This window comes from Phyllostomus hastatus, unplaced genomic scaffold, assembly GCF_019186645.2.
Source record: "Phyllostomus hastatus isolate PE091 unplaced genomic scaffold, TTU_PhHast_1.1 phas_contig_1162, whole genome shotgun sequence".
Taxonomy (NCBI): domain Eukaryota; kingdom Metazoa; phylum Chordata; class Mammalia; order Chiroptera; family Phyllostomidae; genus Phyllostomus; species Phyllostomus hastatus.
This window is the reverse complement of record NW_025333537.1, coordinates 1,835,028-1,850,747: the sequence shown is the minus strand read 5'-3', so window position 1 is coordinate 1,850,747 and position 15,720 is coordinate 1,835,028. Positions and strand designations below refer to the sequence as shown.

The 15,720-nt window shown below is 59.4% G+C and overlaps 1 protein-coding gene across 2 annotated transcripts in view; it reads left to right on the top strand.

Moving 5' to 3' along the window:
* Positions 1 to 15,435, top strand: part of CMKLR1 (chemerin chemokine-like receptor 1) — a 41,535-nt gene extending 26,100 nt beyond the window's left edge. For both annotated transcript variants that reach the window (XM_045845467.1, XM_045845477.1), the window contains exons 2-3: positions 10,788 to 10,863; positions 11,493 to 15,435. In XM_045845467.1, coding sequence (XP_045701423.1) covers positions 11,496 to 12,608 — 1,113 coding nt within the window. In that variant the 5' untranslated portion in view covers positions 10,788 to 10,863; positions 11,493 to 11,495 and the 3' untranslated portion in view covers positions 12,609 to 15,435. The remainder of the gene's footprint in view (positions 1 to 10,787; positions 10,864 to 11,492) is intronic.
* Positions 15,436 to 15,720: the final 285 nt, after the last annotated feature.

Below are 15,720 nucleotides of genomic sequence, written 5' to 3'. Positions count from 1 at the left end.
GATGTGCAGAAAGTGCTTCTGAGCATCCTGGCACACACAGTAGGTGCTCAATAAAATGTTATTTTGCTGGCTACTATTAATATTAGTTAACCCCGGCATTCTGGAACTCCAAGCTCCTTACAGGACGCCCGGCTGGGTCTCACGTACTGACCTGGGGCTCTGGTGTGAGTTTCGGGGCTTGGTGAGCAGGAGAGAGGGAAGGGGGGAGGGAGCAAAGCCCAGGGGTGGACAGCAAGGGCTTCTGAAGCAGACGAGCCCGCAGATGAGCCTGGTCCTCAGCTTCCTTGCTCTTCTCTCCCACGGCAAGTGGGGGCCCTGTTGATGGGGTAGCTACTCCGGCTGCCACCTCCCAGGCATCTCCAGGTGTCAGCGGGAGAAGTCACATTTTGGGGCAGTACCCAATGCAGCCTGGCCCTCGGGGCTGACGCTGGGCCGTGCTGGCCTGGATTCGGGGGCAGGATCTGAGACGACAGCTTCTCAGGGGCCACCCAGGAGTCCTTCGGAATCCGGCTCCATCCAAGGCCACACTGGGAGCAGGGCACCCAGCGCGTGTCATGGGCTGGCTCCTGACTCGGGGGACGCAGCTACAGCCACCTCCCGCAGTCGACTCCGACCACATCCTGAGCGGCTCACGCGAACGCCCGGAGCCCGCCTCCTTCTAGACGCGCGCTGTGCACACAGCGTGGGATTGTTTGGGTGAGCGGCCTCAGAGCCGACTTCAGGGGATTAACAAGCGGGGGCCCGGGTCTCCCAGGCCCATGGGAAACAAGGAGGGGAGCACATTTGTTTACAGGCCACCTCCAGGGGCCGAGGCCGTGTTTACAGGGGGAGGCACAGGCTCATCTGTCTGGCGGCTTGGGACACAGACTGGAGGGCCGAGAGGACACCCAGTGTGTGTCCATGGGACCCATCGTTGGGGGCCCCGGCGCCTTTCTGGCCTGGAGGGAGAGACGTCTCTGCAGACATTCCTGCAGGGGCCTTTGGTGGCTGGGAATGGGGGCAGCGTCTGAAATGCCACAGGGCGTCGGGTTTGCAGAGAGGTGTTCGCACAGCCCCCCTGGGGTCTGGGTGGGGCCGGGGCCGGCCTCCGCTCGGTGTCCAGGTGGGCAGGGGCCCAGTGGCTTGGGCCGTAAGGACTTTGGAAAGGGAGTTGGTGTTATTCTAAGGGGAAGAGGAGCAGCTGAGAACTCTTAAGCAGGAAGTAATGTGATGTGATTTGCATTTTCAGAAGATGTCTCCAGCTACTAGGTGGGAAATGAAATCCTAGTTGACGCGAGAGACGGGGTGAGGTCCCTGTCCCAGTCACCCAGGGGGGCAGACGTGAGGGACAAGGCTTGCGAGTTGTCTAGGGCACAGTGCGGCACAGTGCGTGGGATGTGAAGGACAGGGGTGGCAGGGACAGTCTAGGCTCTCCCTCAGGGTCACAGCGGGGCGGGGGGGGGGGTTGATGAGAGCTTAGGCAAGGGAGGACTTAGAAAGGGCTCAGAGGTGTGAGGGATGGTGCTGTGATTCAAGGTCTAAGACGCAAGGAGAGCTTCCTGCCCCTGGCTGGGGGCTGGAGGACCGAGTGGGCACTGCCACCCAGGGAGCACTGCAAGGAGGCAGCCTGGGGAAGTCAGCACCAGACCTCGCTTTCCTGCTGCCCTGCAACCCTCCCTGCTAGAGGTCAGAGGGCAAGGGCCCTGTTGCTGTCCCTCCTATTGGTCAGCCTGTAGGGCACAGAGCGGCAGGGAGTGGGTTTGCAGACAGCACCCAGGGGAGGAAGGGGTGGCCTTCTCCCAGGGGGATGCCAGGCATCGGTGCAGGTATCGGGGTCTCGTGCTTCTGCGTTCCCACTAGCTGCTGGAGGTTTTCGGGGCCTCTGTCCCTGCGCAGGGGGGGCTGTCTGGGTCCAGGGGTATTAGCTCCCGGCTTCACCCAGCCCTGCAGAGCCCTCCGCTCCCACGCAGCCGCATCTCATCCCAAAGAAAGTGGGACAGCCCGTGAGGCAGCCAGCGCCTTCTCGCCCCACCGCCGTGACTCAGTGTGAGCTGTGGAGCGTGGGCGTGAGACCAGGGAGGAAATTCTCTCCCAACACAGCTAATTCTGTCCCGGGGCTGGCCGCCAGGCCCGCCGCTGGAACATCAGCAGGCGCTGTGCGGTTTCGAGGTCTCTGAGTCTCTCGGAGCGGGGGATCCAAGGACGGCCCCCTGCGGTGTCTCCTGGAGCCAGCTGTGGGGGCTGGGAGGCCCCTTTCCTCTGTCCTGAGGGGTGAGAGGGTGGCAGGTGGGGCCGGTCCGAGAATCTGGCATCAGGCAAAGACATCAGGACCACAGTCAGCGGCCAGGCTTGCGGGGGGGGAGTGGAGGGGGGACAACATTGCTGAGGAGGGAGGGACAGTTGTGACTGGGACAGTGGTGTCTGGAAGGCCCCATTGTGCTGGCTGACGCTGTGATTTTGGACGAGTGGAAATAGCAAAGGTTTTGGGGGCAGAGAGTCTGGTTCACATCCTGAGCTGATGCTCGGGCCGTGGGAGCCGAGGCTGCCACCGCACCTCTCGGAGCTCCCACGTGCAAACCCGTGCAGGCAGGACCCGGAGTGGCGAGGCCTAGGTGGGGGCGGTGCCAGGCTGAGTTCTGGGGTCCAGGGAGGTGCCCACCACACCCCAAACAGCCCAGGGTCCTCTTCTGTGCGGCTTCTGGAGGTTCGCTTGTTCTCTGGACCTCCGTTTCCCCAGCTACAAAATAGGATGCCCTCGGAGAGGCCTCCCAGCCCCTGGAAGCCTTTTGGAGGCCAAGAGGGATGGAGGAGAGGCATCCGGAGCTGCCTGTCGGGGTGGGCTGTGGGGGAGGTGGGAGGTGGGGGCAGGAGCCTGGCCGGACACTAGGGACCAGCCTCCGGTCTCCCTGATGGGCTCCCACGCCCACAGCTGGCCCGATAAGGCGCCTGTGCTGGGCCTGAGGCCGCAACCAGGGAAGAGATAGCAGCCATCTGTGGCCGCAGTGGGAAGTCCGGTGAGTGGCGGACAGCAGCTTGGGCCGGCTGGGCACGCAGGTGAGCGACGCGGGCGGTTGAGGGGCTGCGGGGCCACTCAGAGGGGAGGGCGGGGTGAGGAGGAGGGACAGAGTGACAGGGAGAGGAAACGGGAGACTTGGTGGGGAAGAGAGAGGCAGAGAGTGGGACACGCAGAGAGGCGTGCACAGAGACAGGGAGAGGGAGAGAGAGGCGTGGACAGACAGATGGACACGGGCGGACAGACGTGATCGGAGAGGGAACACGTCCTTTGCAGACCCGGGGCGCCCGTTTGGCCGAGGGGCCTGGGCAGTGGCCCGGAGAGGAAGCAGAAGGCACACGAGTGCCGCCCAGATGCCCCTCAGCCCTGCTGCCCCCAGGGCCTGTGGGGACACGGGGACACAGGCAGGTAGGCCATCCGCGGCCCGAGGAGGTGGGGCCCTGGATTCGTCAGGACCCTGCACTGCCACTAACTGGGCGAGTGGCCTCAGGCCAGGGAGCCTCCTCCCCCCACCCCAAGTCAGCACTGACCTCCGGGCCTGCAGGGCGAGGGGAGGCCCAGGCCCAGGAGCCGCGGGCTGCACACACTCTCAAAGGATGGATGAATGACGGAGCCCTGCTTCCAAAGGACTTTTCCCAGAGCTTCTGGGGTCACGGCACGTTCCGTCCGGGCCACTAACTAGAGGCAGAGGGGTTGGGGGGGGCGGGCAGGAAGCCCGGGGAACTCGGAGTCTTGTTGCATCTGTAACAGGCACACCCAGAACCCTGCCAGGAGGACAACGAGGGGCCTCCTGGGAGGTTCCCCGGGGCAAAGACCGGAGGATTCTAGAATGTTCCGAGGAGGCAAGGCAGTGGACAAGGAAAGAGAGTGGGTCTGGCGGTTCAGCAGGTTCTGAGCTTCCTCCTCTTCATGAGTAATTTGATCTCCTTTGCTAACCTGTGACCTTGGGCCCTTGTTGAGTCTCTCTGGCCTCAGTTTCCTCATCTGCGACAGTGCCCAGGACTGGGCCGGGGCTATAGACATGGTTGTTTAACAAACATTGAGCAAAGCTCTGGCCAGCATGGCTCATTGGTGGGCATCATCCGGCAAGGCAAAATGTCACTGATTTGATCCCCTGTCAGGGCACATGCCTGGGACGCAGGTTCGGTCCCCAGGTGGGGTGTATGTAAGAGGCAGCGATCGATGTTTCTCTCTTCCTTCATCTCTTCCCCTCTCTCTAAAACTGCATAAAATCTTTTTTTGAAAAACTAAGCAAAGAACATCCGCCTGAGGTTTTGGCGTTCTGTGGTGGGAGGAACCAGATGTGACCTTGAGTCCCAGCCCACCCCCTCCCCAGCAAGGGCCTGTGGTTGTGTGGGCGGGGCAGGGCCTGAGGGACCCTCTGCCTGGTGGCCATCTGGTCCCTGGCAGAGGAGGGCTGGCCAAAGAGGTGCCAGGGCCCTGGCCGCTGCGTAGCCACTGCACACTGGGCTGACGCCGTGACTTCCTCGGCTCCTCCGAGGTCACTCCCTGCCTGAAAAGGGAGGCCGTGGGGGTGGGACTCCGGAGGCCCCTGGGGCAAGGTCAAAGCTGCTTGTTTGGCCCTTGGCCTGCCCAGTGTGGCTTCATCGGGGATTCAGTGACCCAGGCGGGGGTTTATGTTTGTTTGCTTGGGTTTTTCTGGACCCCAGGCGAGGACAGAGGGCTGACACAATGACACCCCTGCGTCTGGGTCCGTGTGCATCGCCGCCGGCCTCGGGAAGCCCCCGCACTTGTCTTATCTCCCTTCTCGCTGCATTCGTTTCCTGGTGGCCCCGTTTTCTCCTCCTTCCCCTCCCGTTTCCGCTCCCCCGGAGCCGTTCTAATGTGCTCAGTGTGGGTCTCGTCCAGCGATTTGGCCGTGTTCTCGCAAAATGTGCATTGCTGCGCTGTGCGTGCCGCTGCCCTGGCGTGCGTGTTTCCAATGTACTCAGGGGCTGTTAGGGTCGGTGGCTTCAAGATGCTTCGTGTCCCTTTGCTGCGTGTGCGCCGGATAATCTGCTGCTCCCAACATCTGCGCAGCATCCACCCAGCCGTCCCCTCTCCCCAGCTGTCCCCTTCCATCCAGCCATGGGCAGCTGCTGCCCGCGTGTCCTGGCCCCGTGGCCATTCTGTGCCCAGTCTCCCTGATAGCCTGAACCTGCGACTCTCTGTGGGAGGAGCTCACACCCCCTGCACAGGGGGGAGCGATATAAATGCTCCGCCTCCTGGCTCCTGAGCCCTCAGCCTGGGCCAAGGCCACATTCCAAGCCCTTGCGCAGCCTTGTCCCCTTTCCAGCCCTGCTTTTCTCCTTCCCTTCCCTCCTTTTAGGTTGCTTTTGCTGCAGGAATCCACAGGTAAGGTTTGCTTCTTAGAGGGCCACAGCCAAGGGATGCCCCATAGACGCTGCCCTGGAGCACCCTAGCGTGTGTTCCTTGGGGGGTGGGTGCTGTGGGGTGCGCCGGGGTTCTCGGGTCCCCACGGTGCGGCATGAGAGCCTGCACCTCAGCCCGCTGAGCCGAGGGGCGTCCTTGCCAGCGTTCTGGTCCTTGCCACAGTCTGGTGGGGACAAAGGTGCCACTGGCTGTGATTGCCCATTTGCCTGTCTCTGAGTATCCCTTGTCATGTGCCTGGGTTCGGGGGTTTCCCTTCTATAAATTAACTGTGTCTACCATTTGCCCATTTTTCTCTGTGGGGGTTTTCTGTTGGGGTGGGTGGGAAAGAGCTCCTTATACTTTCTAGGTGGCAAGTCCTTGTTGGTTTTAGAGATGGTTTGCCTCGTGTGTGTGTGTGTGTGTGTGTGTCCCCCATTATCAGGATTGGGGGTGGCCCCGGCATGGCCAGGCCTTGGGCAGAGCTGGGCTGAGACGCCGCAGCACCGAGCGAGTGATCTGGGGGAACCACAGAGGGCATGCGAAGTTAGAGCAGTAACGACAGTGACGTGGCCGTTACGGGTGAAGCCGTGTCTCCCCCCAAATGTATATGTTGGCACCCTGACCTCCGGCATTTCGGAAGGTGGCTGTATGTGGAGGCAGAGCCTTTAAAGAGGTGATTAGGGTAAAATGAGGTCACGAGGGTGGGTGACCTCACCCTAATCTGACCGGTGTCCTCGTAGGAAGAGGAGATTAGGTCACAGACGCACAGAGGGACAAAGGTCCCTCAGAGGGAGAAGACCGCCATCTGCAAGCCCAGGAGAGAGGCCTCAGGGGAAACCCATCCTTCCAACCCCTCGATCTTCATCTCTCAGTCTGCAGAAGCGGGAGAAGCAGGGGGGCAGGGCAGGGGGGAGGAGCCAGCAGCCCATCCGGGAGCTCTGGACTCTACTCACGGCTCCCTTGCTGGGGAACTTTGGGAGAGATCACCAAACTTGTTCGAGTCAGTTTGCTCATCTGGGAAATGGGAAGAAGAGGGAAGCAGCAGCATCTGAGATCCTGCAAGGGGCCAGGCTGCTTTGCTGGGTGCGTCGCATCAGTCACTTTCCTTCGTCGTCACCGTGTGGCAGGCCATCTCTGTGTCCCAGAGAGGCTGTCTCTTTGTTAAGCTTCAAAGCCCGGGGCTGACAGAAGCGAGACCATAGCTTGATGTCAACCGAGGGGAAAAGTCTGCTCTCTAAGTCTCCCAGTCTGCAGACTTCATTACGCAGCAGCCGGAGCTCACAGATACAGCAGCCATCAGTCAAGCTCTAGGTTTCTGAAACCTCAGAGAGAAGGAGGCCACCCCCTTGCAGGGCTGTTTGGGGACAGCCTGTGACAACATTTCTAATGCACTTGGCACCCGCCACATAGTAAGTGCCCACTAAATTATGGTGCCAGTATAGTAACACACATGTTTATTCAGGGCTTGCTGTGTTGTGCCAGGCCCTGAGCCAGGGCTGCTGAAGAAGGAAGCTGTTATCTAGCAAGGGTTGGGGGGAGGGGGGAAAGTTTGAAGGGGAAGGTGACCTGGGTGGGTAGGTAGGTCACGGTCAGCTTCAGAGAGAGGGAGAAGCCTGGGGAGCTGGATGGTGTGGCGATGAAGGGGGCAGCAGGGGGCAGCAGCAGGTGCTAGTAGAAAAAAGTTCTAAAACGAGAGGCACCTAGAGACTGTCTCCCTCCCAGCAGCCCTGAGAAGTAGGCAGGCCTCAAATGCTATTATTCCCATTTTGCAGATTGCACAACTGAGGCCCAGGGAGGGGAGGCAACTTGCTTAGGTGCCACAGTAGGTCTCCTGCCTTCGGGACCATCTCCTCGCCGGCATCTCCCCCTGGAGACCTATGGGGACTGTCCCAAGGAAAGGAGGGCCACGGCTGGCCCGGGGAGTCTAGCCCAGGAGCCTCGGGGAAGGCCAGCTACAGGCCCTGGTTCCAAACGGTGTGAGTTCAGGGTCGCAGGAGGAGCTGGGAGCCGGGCCAGGACAGCCCCCCTGCCCCCCGGGCTGTCTGGAGAGCTGAGGGCAGAGAGGGTGGCAGGCTGGCCACAGCCCCGCCTGCCCGTTGTGCTGGGACCTCCACCAAACCTCCGCCAAATCGTCCCGAAAACCGGAGACAGCGGGTTCCTTAAGGGGCTGGAAAAAAGATTTGAACGAGGAGGTGTCCCTGGAGGGGGTAGCTGGGGACTCTGGGGCATGAGAAATGGTGTGGACAGACGTGAAAGCAGGACAGTTACGAGCAGGGCTCAGGGTCAGAGTGACCGGGGCGCGTGCTGGTGACCAACGGACTGCGTGACGTCCGCCTCGCCGCCTCACCTGTACGTGGCGGGTAGTAACAGTGCCGGCGCGGGGCGGCGGCGGTGGTGTGTGAGCGAACGCAGTTCAAGCGTTTGGTGTAGGGTTTGGGCCACTGAGGGCCCCGATCAATTATTGTTTATCGTGAGGAACTAAAACCAATAGCCAGTGTAATTACATGGCGACCTAAGGACTAACCCAAACCAATTCTGAAACCTGCAGACCAGCAGGGTTAATGGAGTTCCTGCTTGTGACCTGCGGATGTGATTCAGAGCTTCTTTGTGGCCATATCAAAAAGGAAAATGTGATCGGTTGCAGAACGTGAATCATCAGGAATGAGGAAGCAGCCCAGTTCCTCGGGGTGGGGGGGAGCCGCGGTGCTTCTCCCTGGTTGGGGGACTTCGTCAGGGTGCCCCGGCAGAGACAGGGTGCAGCGTCACAGACCAGGGCTCACACAGCACTGCGGGTGTGACTCGCATGTAGCCTTTAAGGAAAGGTGGGGAGGAACCGGGGAGGTGGCTCAGGGAAGGCAGCTCTGTGGAGGGGCAGGAATGTGATGAAGGTCTGGGCTCTTGGGGTTCAAGGCGGAGGCTTAGGGGACTCAGAGCGGTGGGACTGGGGACTGTTGATCCCACAGGGAAGCAGAGGGGGCACGAGACTCTTCACTTGGGATCCTTGGGAGTCAGACTCTGGAGTCGGACTTCCCAGCTGTGTGGCCTCAGGCAAGTTGCTTTACCTCTCTGGACCTCAGTTTTCTCACCTGCAGACCAAAACCCAGCGGGGCCGTTGGGAGCGTTGCATGGAGTCTTGCATAGCAGGGTTTGGTATGGGATAAGTTCTCCCATAAAGGTTGCCTGTGTGCATACACATACCATGTATATATAATTACAGATACTTTTTTTCATAAGCTTCCTGGTTGTGGAGGAAGAAATACAATTACAAGCAATACAAATAACGAGAATTTTATAGTTCTTGACCATGTAAGATTGGCAAAGGATTCATTCTCATTTCCCATGACCCTCCTGACAACGTGAGGGCGGTGTTCTTACCCCCATCGGACTGATGAGGAGACCGGAGCTTAGAGAAGCAAAATCCTCGCCTGTGTTGCCTTTGACCTGCCCTTGAACCCAGAGCTGGGAGACCAGTGGGCAGAATGCACTGGTCCTCTGGCCCTCTTGGCCCCGCCCACCTTCCCAGGCAAAGGCCATTTTAGGAGGGAATTTAGAGTGGAAGCCTGGGAAATAATGATGATGATGACGATGATGATAAGAATGAGAATAGTGGTAATAACAATAACAACCTAGTGCTCACCCAGGAGCAGTACCGTTCTCAGCACTTTGCCTGTGACGTTCAATCCTCTCAACCGGTCCAAACTGTTATGATCGTGCCCATTTTATAGCTAAGACCACGGAGGTGCACAGAAGGTAACTGACTTGCTCAAGGTCGTAGGAAGTTCGCACAGACTGAGAATTTGAATGCCGGCCACCTGGCTGGGACGCAGAACCTGTGTCCTCGACTTACGACCTGGCCTGGGGGCAGAAACAAGCTAAGGACAGGAGGGTTGTATGTGGGGACAGGACGGAGGCCAAAAGCAAGCCTGGGACAGGGGCCCCCTCCAGGAAGAACCGAGGAATGGGGTGGGGGGAGGACACGTGCCAACTGGGGGCGCTGACTCACTCGGTTCTCGGGGTGAAGGGGGGGGCGGGGGACGGGCAGCCGTGCCCGGAGGATGTCAGCGCCACCCTGTGTGGGCCCAGCCTGGCTCCCAGTCAAGGACGCAAAGAAGTGGCCTCTGACCCCAAGTGGCTCCCAGCCCGGCTGGAGAGCCAGACATGACGTGATCTGTGTCCCCAGAGCATCTCTGCAGACAGACGCCGCAGCGCCAAGTGCTTGGTCCCAAGTCCCTTCCTCTTCGCCCTCCTCCGGGGCCTCGGACACTCCCCGCCACCACTGCCGAAAGGGGGCCATGCTGGAGGGTGGGGCCCTCCCACCTCCCTCCTTCCACCATCTCAGCTTAAAGTTGTCCTTTAAAACTCAGCCATTGGGTTAAAACTTCAGCCCCGTGGGGTTCTAGGGAAGCTTGCCCCAGGAGGCCTCCAACTCTCAGGCTGTTGAATACCTCTCCTCGGGGCTTCTCAGAGCACTTCCTCTGACTCATGCCGTACAACTGACGGGCAGCTCCCATGGAGCACCGTTCCTGCATCTTTTCCCTTCTTCCGGCCTGGAACATAGGTGTGATGACCGGAGCTTAGGCAGCTTTTCTGGTCCCTGGGGTCTCTACAGCCCGGTGCAGGGAATGTGGACATGGTCAGTTCTTCCTCAAGAATACACTCGGTGGTGGTCATCAGATCATGACTTAGGGGCAGAATGGAGTGATGGGAAGAGCCCAGGTTCTGCAGACCTGGTTCAAACCCCGGCTCTGCCACCTCCTGCCTGGATGCCTTGGTTGCCATCAGCCTCCTCAGTGCTCCTCATGTGCTCAAGTGAGACTGCTTGTCCACGTGCTCAGCACAGCCCCTGGCATGTAGTAGAATTGTGAACACTAGTCACATTCCCCCAGGTAAGGGAGGGCAGCTGAGATGTCCCCATCTTCTCTCCTCTCTCCAGGGCCCCAGGAAGTGCTGGGGACCCCTTATTGGGCACCTCTGGAATTTGCTCCCAGCCTGCAGAGCGGGATGACGCCCAAGCCTCCATTCTGAGTCCCCGGAGCCCAGAGTCCTCAGTGGAATTTTATAAGTAGATCTTATTTAATAAAAGCAAAAGATGACTTTTATGCCATAACAATATATAACCTCCCATGCATTAAGGACCAGCAGTGAATTTAGATAGAGGAGTGCTGGAGTTACTGGTACTGAAGCATCGCTCAGCGGTGTCGCCTGGCTGAGACGTCTGCTCCGAGCCCGTGTCGAGGTGGGGAGAGCTTTGGTGGTGGAACGTGCCTGGGTTCCCGGGTGTCAGCACCCTGGGCTCAAACTCCAGCTCAGCTGCGGAACCTCAGGCCCATTGCTTCGCCTCTGCATCCTCTCCTGTGGGCCCACCCAGTGCTGTGGCTCTCAGACCCGGAGCCAACCGCTGCCTCCTTGCTCTTCCCCGCAGGTGTTTCCAGCAGCGCACGGAGACTGACTGGCCGAGGGCCCGCCCAGCGGAGCTTTGGACACCGGCACAGTGATTGGTGAGGGGCTCCTGTGGTCTGAACTCCTGCCTCCCAAGGGCACCCGTGGGGTCCGCTGACAATGTGTGGGAGCCCTGCATAGCTGTCCCCTGGGTCTTGGGAACATGATTGGGACCAAGTTCATGGCACTATGTACCTCTCCTTCATTGCCCTTAGCATCGTTGAGATTTCCCCATGATAAAGGAACTTTTTGACAAATATTCATCTCCCCCACTAGACTGTAAGGGGAAAGGGAGGGTCCCAGACAGGCAGCCAAACATGGTTGTCCGGAGGACAGGTGCTGAAGTTGAGCTGACGTTCAGCTCTGTGACCTTGGACGAGTGGCTTAAACACTCTGTGCCTCGGTTTCCTCATCTGTAAAATGGGGTTCTTTACCTACCTACCTCATGGAGCTTTTGCAAGGATGAAGAGAGTTTATACATGTCAAGGTTTCAGAGTAGTACCCTGTACGGAAGAGGTGCTGGGCAGCTTTCGTTAAACAAATAAAATGGCAAAGCAGGAAGTAGTTAAACCACAGAACCGGCCTTGCTCATTGCCAGGGAGGATCACGTCGGCCTTGCGGGTATCAGTTAACCTGTCAAAGCCAGTTCCAGTCAAGATTCCTCTAACACCCCCGTTTCCCCTTGCAGAGAATGGGGGACATGGATTATAACAGATCCCTCCCCTCCGATGAAGACTACTCAGATTATCCTGACGTCATGGTTGTGGAGGACTTTCGCCCCCCAGGGAGCAGGGCGATCACAGTCTTCCTGGTGGTGATCTACAGCGTTGTCTGTTTCCTCGGGATCCTGGGCAATGGCTTGGTGATCTTCATCGCCACCTTCAAGATGAAGAAGACGGTGAACACCGTCTGGTTCCTCAACCTGGCTATCGCAGACTTCCTGTTCAATGTCTTCCTCCCGATCCACATTGCCTACGCCGCCATGGACTACCACTGGGTTTTCGGGACGGCCATGTGCAAGATCAGCAACTTCCTGCTCATCCACAACATGTATGCTAGCGTCTTCCTGTTGACGGTCATCAGCTTCGACCGCTGCATCTCTGTGCTCCTCCCGGTCTGGTCCCAGAACCACCGCAGCCTCCGGCTGGCCTACGTGGCCTGCGTGGTCATCTGGGTCCTGGCTTTCTTCTTGAGTTCCCCCTCCCTCGTGTTCCGGGACACGGCCAGTGTGCATGGGAAGATATCCTGCTTCAACAACTTCAGCCTGTCCGCGGCCAGCTCTTCCCTGTGGTCCGCTCATCTGCGCCTGGACGCTGTGGGGTCCAGCCGGTACATGGTGGTGACCATCACGCGTTTCCTCTGTGGCTTTCTGATCCCGGTCCTCGTCATCACGGCCTGCTACTTCACCATCGTCTGCAAGCTGCGGCGCAACCGCCTGGCCAGGACCAAGAAGCCCTTCAAAATCATCGTGACCATCATCATCACCTTCTTCCTCTGCTGGTGCCCCTACCACACCCTCTACCTCCTGGAGCTTTACCACACCGCCGTGCCCGGCGCCGTCTTCAGCCTGGGCGTGCCCCTGGCCACTGCCGTCGCCATCGCCAACAGCTGCATGAACCCCATTCTCTATGTCTTCATGGGTCAGGACTTCAAGAAGTTCAAGGTGGCCCTCTTCTCCCGCCTGGTCAATGCCCTGAGTGAAGACACGGGCCACTCTTCCTTCCCCAGCCACAGGAGCTTTACCAGGATGTCCTCGCTAAACGACAGGTCCTCGATGAACGAGAAGGAGACCAACATGATCTAGCCTGGCCCGGGGAGGCCTGCAGATGCTCCCAACCTCGGTGCCCAAGTCTAAGGCTTCTCAACACCTCGGTGGGAACCTCTTCAGCACCCACCAACGCCCGCTGTGTTTTGCACTGGGCTGAACAGTGTTTTGAGTGGGGTGTCCGGGGCTTGGAACCCTTTCCTTCCAGTGGCCTGGGGGACCTGGCATGACATGTGGCTCCCAGCCTTGAACCGGCATCCCGTGCTTCTTGGGACGCCAGCCTTGACTGACACAAAGCAAAAAAGGGAGAATTCTCACAAGCACCACCCTGAACTGAGGCAGGGAGATTGTGTTACCCACTGTGAGCTCTCCAGTAATGACATGCATACGCTATGCCGCAGGGGTGTCAAACTCATTTTCACCGGGGGCCACATCCGCCTCGAGGTTGCCTTCAAAGGGCCGAATGTCATTTTAGGACTGTGTACATGGAACTCCTTAACAGTTAAGTGAGAGCTCGGCATTGCAGCTGGGTAGAAACAAGGTGCCCGGCTGGATAAAACAAGGTGGAGGGCCGGATTTGGCCCGTGGGCTTTGTGTTTGCCACCTGTGGGCTATGGGGATCATTCCTGGTGGGAGACAGGAGGCCAGAGCAAGCCATTGTGGCACAGATCACGCCTCTCCCTGCATGCCTTTGCCGTAGCCAGCCAGAACCCACCACTCACACCATTCCTCTGGGTCCGGCATGTGGAAACGCACAGGTTACCTGGGAGAGGAAGGGAGCAGGAGCCCATGACCTCCCAGGACCACGCACTGGGCTTTCAGATCCCCTGGGAAGACAAAGAACAGGTCCAGAGGGGGCACGTGGGCTCTTTGTCAGGGCGACACACGCAGGTGGCCCTGAGGGGTCTGGGGAGCAATGGAGAGAGAAGAGGAAAGGACTTTCAATGGGTGTGGCATGAGCAGCTCACCTAGACCCTCCCTGGGAGAAGATGCTTTCTGCTGCAGTTATTCCAGGGGTGGGGGTGGTGCTAGCCCTTTCCCCAACCCCTGTTCCCACTTTGCATTTGCTCCTGTTGCGGGGGCTGGGTTGAGGGTGCAGCTTCAGCAGCAGCCTCCACCCCATGCCAGGGACCCCTCTCTCCTTCCCTAACCCATTGGCTCTGGCTGGAGCCGCTCAGAATGAAACACTCCGGGGCGAGAGGTGAGTAAGGAGGGCTTCTCCTCCTCGTCCTCCACTTCCTCACAGCCTTGCCAGAGACTAGTCTGAAATCAACATCAGGAAGCAACCTGGGAGCACCTCATGGGCTGCCGAGTGCACCCAAGGGCTCGGGTCAAGGTCACGGAGTGGAGTCCGGAGCCTGATTTCTTGAGCTGTGCTTCTGGGGTGCGGGTCCTGGGGTGTCAGGGGCACCGAGCTCCTGTGGGCAGCCCCGGGGCCTTTCCTCGCCCAGCACAGCACCCTCCTGGGCCACAGAGTCCGTCTCCCCCTTATAGACGACGAAGCCGAGGCTCCCAGGAGGCAGGCGACTCGCCCAGCAGTACGCAGCCAGCCAGGGGCTCTGTGCGGCCCCGTAGAGGATGTGCCTGCCGAGAACATTCTAGACTGTAACCATAGCCGATGTGTATCCAGAACTTCCCATGATAAGCACTTTACGTCTGTCTGCTCGTCCGTCCCTCACAGCTGCCCCGAGTTAGGTGCAATATGTGTAACTTCCCTTTTCCGTGTGAGTGTCTGAGGCCCTGCAGGAGGTTCAGCCAGTTGACGGAGGGCCCACCTGGTCTGTGCCAGAGCCTGGATTTGAACCTAGATCCCTGTCAGCTCAAATAAGGCTGCAGAGTCTTAAGGTTTTGAGAGGGGCTGGGTGGGGGGGTTTGACCATCAATATCTATTCCTCAGCAGATTAATTAAACGTCTTAATGGCCTTTAAGTCGGCTTGGCGATTCGCTTTTGAAAATGACCCAGCAGGGCAGAGAAAATGCTGCTTCCCGGACACCCACCCGCACGTGCCCACGCGGCTCCCCCTCCGGCACCCCTGAGGCCTCAGGGAGGGCAGTGGGGACGGAGGCCTGGCTGGGGGCAGCCCCCGGGTCTGCATTCTGTTCTCTCCCAAGTCCCTGCACCGCGAAGCCGGCCTCCACCAAGGTACAGCGGAACAGATGTAGCGTCTGCAGAGCGCGGGCCGGCTCCAAGGCCACGGGCTGTTTGGACTCACACCTCATTAAGAGACAGACTGTTCCTTCACTTCTTGAGTCGTTGTGCCTGTGAAGAGCCAGCTCGGGACCGACCCCAAGCTGCAGCCTCCGGTTGCTCCCAGCAGTGTGCACTTGGGCAGTCGGGGAGCCGACAGGGGCTTCGGTACCGCCCAGCGCCCCCGTCCGCCCCCACCTCCACCTTCACGGGGGTGCCGCGACCAAGGCTCAAGATGGTGTGGGATGCATTCCAGGTCCCAGAGTCGGTCAGCAGCCAGGTGGGCCTCTGACCCCCAGGACGGGGCTGCTTCCTCGGCGTGGCTCCCCGCCAGGCCGGGCCCGGGGAGCCAGGAAATCATTGGGTCTTTGGAAAAGTTGATGAACAGGAGTGAAATCCAAACCAGCTGTTTTCCTCCTTGGGGTCAGGCCTCCTTTCTCTGGCCGCCCTGCCGGCCTTCCTGTTCTGCCTGTAGCATCCCCGCAAAGGCTTAGATGTTACCGTGACAGCTTCTTCAATCTTGTCCCTGCACCTTCTCCTGAGGATCGCCACCGGCCACACATACAAAGTCCCTGTGGATCACAGAGTGTGTTTGCCTGCGTTACCCCACAGGCGGCAGGCTTGCCTTGTGCCCCTGAGCCCGGGCTCGGGGGCAGGACCCGGCCCATGAGGTCTCAGTGCTGCCTCCTGGGTGGGGTGGGTGGGCCAGGGGGTGCTGAGAAGCGGGCAGAGGGACAGGGAGGGGAGTGGGGACAGGGAGGGGGAGGGCAGCTCAATGGAAATGGAGAGTAACGATGAAGAAAAGGAACCAGCATCACGGAACATCCGTCACATGCAGGGGTCACATCTTGTCACGTCCCCCAAAATGTCCCATGAGAGGAGGACCATCAGACTCACGTGGGGGACGCAGGGAGCAAGGTTCAGAGTGTTTAGGGGCACGCGGCTAATTAATGATAGAGCCGG